The sequence below is a fragment of the Ostrea edulis genome, chromosome 3 (assembly GCF_947568905.1).
Source record: "Ostrea edulis chromosome 3, xbOstEdul1.1, whole genome shotgun sequence".
NCBI lineage: Eukaryota > Metazoa > Mollusca > Bivalvia > Ostreida > Ostreidae > Ostrea > Ostrea edulis.
In genome coordinates, this window is record NC_079166.1 from 85,676,955 (window position 1) to 85,682,314 (window position 5,360).

The window sequence follows — 5,360 nt, forward strand, 5'->3', positions numbered from 1 at the left end:
GTTCAGTGATGTTTCAAAGATTCGCACTTATTACTAACATACATACAGACATGTCGTGAGTTTTTAAAATATGTTATCGCATTCATCCGTGAAGTGCACACGCATGGGTGATAAGACGGTCTTCATGATCCACGTCCGATTTAACATATGTCAAACTGTCCAGTTCACCGACTCTTGCCTTACGACATGGCACGGAGGATGATGCTCCCGTTGTTTTTTATCACACTTTCTGCATTCGTGCTGGTTACTTCGAATAACATCAACAGTTACAAACAGCTTCAGAAATCACTAATGGCCAACTATTCTAATAAGATTCGACCCTTACATTACCAGGATGAAACAGTTTATATTTACATATCGTTTTATCTGTCCAGTCTAATTGAAGTGGACACTGTCCACCAGCGGCTGGTTACGGCCGCACACCTTGGTGTTGTGTGGGTTGACGAGTTTCTCCAGTGGGATCAAGAAAGTACAGGAATCGAAGTACTGCACTTCAAACAGGTGAGATATACTGAAAAATCAAAGTAATGAAAGTACTGTTACGAGTTGATGGTGTTTATGAATATTACTCACAGTTTTAAGAATAATAATCAAAATTGAGTTATTTTGTTGGGTGTTGAAATTTGAGTTGCGTATTGATAACACAGAATCACGTTACTGTAAATACACTATAGTTAGCGTGTATGGTATTTTTTCAACATTTTAGCGTAGATTTGATTTAGCGTTTTCTAAATCTGCTATATAAATATACATACATACAAGACATTTATCGATGTACTTGAATTAATGGTAGCTGATTTTAGCGAAAGGCTCTCAATACCATATACAGCCAAATGTGATATATTTACAGTAATATGTTTTACGGTGCGTGACGAGCGAAGACCCTTAACATCTTGCAACACGACTTTATGCATCATTTTAAGCAAGGTATATAACGCGGTTGGTGTAAACAGTGCATTGTGACGTCATCATTAGCTGCAATTTTTTCCCCCAAACCAAGAAATTATCCACAACAAAACGTACAAATGTATGGGGAAAATTGTCTGGAATTTAAAATCATTTATGGTGGCAGATCTGATTTTCGTTTTATTACACAGAGCTTTTACTTCAGCGTTGATTGTTAAATCAGCTTCTTAATACATTTGAAGTTCATTCACTTACTGACAGTCATTTATTTATGAACACTTTAAAATTTCATGTTTTTATATGGTTGATACATTTCATATGTCATTGTAGTAAACATGAAATGTCACACCTGTTGTCAAGTTTTCCTAAGTGAATGAGCTATCTGTTTCCCGATTGGATAAGTCAGCATAATTTCTCTGGTTTTGATTGGCGTAAGTAGGTGAATAGAATTCTATGTATATAAGGCCATGTTTGATCAGTTTTACTCACTTTGTTAGGAACTGACCTTATGGTTAGAATTTTCTTCTCTTTTTCTGAGCAAATAAACCTCAGGGTTTTAAAGCTCTGAATAGTTCTAGCATGAAATAAGCATGATTTTTGTAGGGGTTTGGGACTGCTATAAACCTAAAGGTTGACAGCAGATATTTAGTATATTTTGATAGGATATTGGTACATTTTATAATGTACTTTTATAGTTTGTTAGGTTCTAGGCACTTAATCCCACCACTGGTATATCAAGGGGTCCGTGTTCGCCCAGTTCTCTATTTTGTATTGCTTATAGGAATTATGAGATTGATCACTGTTCGTTATCTTCGCCTTTCTCCTTACCAAGTCCTGAAAGGGGCCTCCGTGGCCGAGTGGTTAAAGCATCGCGCTCAAAATCACACGGCCTCTCACCTCTCGTCGAGGCGGGTTCGAATCTCGCTCGCGCCGGTAAGTGAGAAAGTTTCCCCAGTTTACTTTCGGAAATTCGGTGGTCTCTTTCCAGTAACATTGTACCTGGCTTCTCTTTTCCACCAATAAAAACTGGGCGCCACCTGATAACTGTAAAAAATTGTTGAGTGTGGCGGAAAACAGCAAAAAAAAAAAAAAAAAAAAAAAAAAAAACCAACGAAGTCCTGGTTCAAGATGATGTAAACAGTAGTAGTGTTTTTATGCCTAGTGTATATATTTTTCAGGGTCAATCATTTTTGTATAGTTTATCTTTAAAAGTTATAATCTACGCAGGTGAAGGTGTAGCTCGTTCCCTCTCTATTTCTAGAAGTTTTCAGTATTATGGGGACACAGTAGGGACATATATGTGGGCATTTTTCAGTTTTGGTTCCCTCACAGTTCCTTACCTTTCCTTGTAGATTTTTCTCATACTATTTAGTCCCTTATGTTAAAATACTCCGTAAAAACATTATCAAAAAATCGGATTATTTCCTTTTTGTTGATATATTACAATTTTGATATTACTACTTTACACTTTGCTATTTCTCTATGTAATTTGTAATTTACTATTACAAGATAAATCTACCCTATATCATTGATAAATCATAAACTCATTGCTGGTGTTTTCATTCTGATGTGTCGACGATAGTTCAGGACAAAAGGGCTAAGCTTGCTTTGGACGCAAGCTCTGTGATACCATAGGTATAGAAAGGGGTGTAACTCTGACCCAGATAAAAAAAATAACCACTCGCTTCAAATGCCGAAAACTAGGTACATTTGATGTGAAATTTTAATCGATAGGTCCGAAATCTTCCACACTGCTCTTAATTTCGCTGCTGTCATAGGCAAGAAACCACCCAGTAACCTGGACCGGTAAATGTCCTTATAAAAATAAACAAGTGAAATCGAGAGAACGATAACGTATATCTCTGTTATTTTAAGAACCCGTGGCTTGACATTTAGCATGCAAGTAGTTAAAACATCAATCTATGCAAGGAGACTGGCAAATTACGCATACCACACCTATAGTTTTTGACTTTTTAGGCATTTAAAGGGAGTGGGTATTTTTTTTATCTGGATCAGAGTTAGATCCCTTTCTATATCTATGGTATCACAGAGCTTGGACCAAAAACGGGGTTAGCCCCTGAGGTTCAGGAATTACCTTACCTGAGTTGAACATTTTACTAGAGCCAGTGTACAGATTTTATTTGGGCATTCGATCACCTGAGTTACTGCCCCTGTTATACTGATTCCGGTTACAGTACTTTCCAAGCTATTTGTATTTGTTTTATCTACGGGGTTGACAATGAAGTATACCGCAGTGACGGCGACATTTTTCCAGAAGCATTATGGGTAGTCCCCATCATTTTACAGCTGATGAAGAGCAAATCACGTGACTCAATTGTGTAATCATTGGAGCGAACTCGTCGCGTCGTTGCGATGCGAGCTTCGCTCGCTATCATATACAACTTTAATATATGATATTTCTGTCATCATCTTATTTTTTCTTGAACAGGGGGATATTTGGATACCCGATTTGGTACTTATGAATAGCGTCAACACATTTGAAGAAATGGGCGGGGATTTCTATTACGTCACAGTTATACCGGACGGCACTGTTTACTGGTACCCGTATCAAGTGTTCGAAAGCAAATGTGAAATAGACACTACCTATTTTCCTTTCGATATTCAGACCTGCAAGCTGTCTTTTATCAGTTGGGCCTTTGGGAAGGAGGAAGTGAATGTCAGCATATTTAAAGAGAATGCTCCGATAGACTACTATTTCTATGTCAATAACCCTGTGTGGGAGATCAAAGAGACAACATCGCACTCATCTGTACAGGAATCCAGCACCATGATAACATTTACTCTGGCTTTGCGGCGTAAGCCTAAATTTTATGTCATCAATTTGATCTTGCCGATCATTCTGTTAGGGGTGATCAGTCTTCTAGTATTCGTGGTGCCCGCAGACGCAGGTGAGAAGATGTCGTTTGCGGTGACAGTTTTCCTATCGTTTGCCGTCTTCCTGTCCATCATTAGTATGCATATTCCGATTGATTCAGTAAAAACGTCAATGTTGGAGGTATATCTCACCCTGCAAATGTCACTCGGAATGTTCATGATATTTATTTCGTCATTTCAACTCAGGCTGCACCACCGGAAGTCCCACAGAAAGATTGGCGCGTTTTACAGAGGAGTTGTGCGTATTGAAAGATTCCTGAGATGTTCCGCATGTTTGGGACCTTCTTCACTTGAAACAAGCGACAGAGTGGATGAAATAGACTGGAATGACGTGTCGTCTGCGATTGATTTCTGTTGTTTCTGGATTATATTGGTGTCACAAATTGTCATAGCAATAGTCCTTTTTATGAGTTATATTTGACACTGTAAATCTTTCATTGAAGAAACCAGCCTTTATTAACATTAATTAAGCTAATGGAAAACACAGCACTGATTGTAATATTTTATAAGCAAAATTGGTACCGTATAAGTTTTACATTATGACCCCTGGGTCGAGGCCTCTGCTGGTGGACTGATAATCCCCGAGGGTCTCTACAGCCCAGTAGTTAAGTACTTGTTACTACATGTAGCTTGAAAATACGGATGTATATTTAATTGCTGTTATAAAATTTAGAAATTCATTTCAAAATTAAGGATTATCTCCCTCACGCATAGCTCTTATCCTTAGAGGAATTTGACTCCACTTATTTGGCACACTGTTTTTCTCTTTAATAGCTCTAAAACTTCATTGTCATTTCGGATTTCAAACATTTCGGATGAGCATCACTGAAAAGACATTATTTGTGAAAATGCGCATCTGGTGCATCAAAATTGGTACCGTAAAAGTTTTACATTGATCGGTGTAATGGGAAGAGATAAAAGGTGGATGTCGGATAGAAATCTGAATGAGGGCAGATTGAGAATTCAAAAGACGCAACTGTAACGGGAACCAGTTTGACTGTGGACGCAAAGTGTACCAAGTCTGTCCAAAGTATAAATGAATGGTAAAATTACTTTAAACTTTATGAAGTAATACTAAGGAACAGACCCAGCTCACTAAATTATGCAAATGTACAATGACTGATCCTGTTTTAATCAACCCAGGTTCTGAGATTCCCAGATTATGATCAACACCTTGAAATAAGAAAGAAGTTAAAAATTTTGATTGTTAATTTATCGAAGTATGACACTGAATATTTTGTACTTGATAACAAATAACACATAAGTCTCCAAAATAATATCAATATGTAAATAAAAAAATAAGAGGTAGAGAAATAAGTTAATAACTGAATAGATAATAACAAAGTAAATAATTTGATAACAAAAAGAAAAAGGGAGCAAAAATGAGAGTGTGATAACCTCTGAAAAATATATCAAAATAGATGGGAATGAGCTTCCATATATACAACCTAGAAGATTTCATACAACACCCTGAAATCATAGTGAACCTCTATGCAAGTAGACTGAAAATTTCCTAAAACCCTAATCATTACACAGGGGAGAAGGCAATTAATTTATCA

At 37.1% G+C, this 5,360-nt stretch overlaps 1 protein-coding gene across 1 annotated transcript; it reads left to right on the plus strand.

Moving 5' to 3' along the window:
- Positions 1–273: 273 nt before the first annotated feature.
- LOC125676181 (neuronal acetylcholine receptor subunit alpha-6-like) lies at positions 274–4,466 on the plus strand. The gene is made up of 2 exons (XM_048914077.2): positions 274–501; positions 3,356–4,466. The coding sequence occupies exons 1-2, from the start codon at positions 292–294 to the stop codon at positions 4,220–4,222; spliced, it is 1,077 nt and encodes a 358-aa protein (XP_048770034.1). The 5' UTR covers positions 274–291; the 3' UTR covers positions 4,223–4,466.
- The last annotated feature ends 894 nt before the right edge of the window (positions 4,467–5,360 follow it).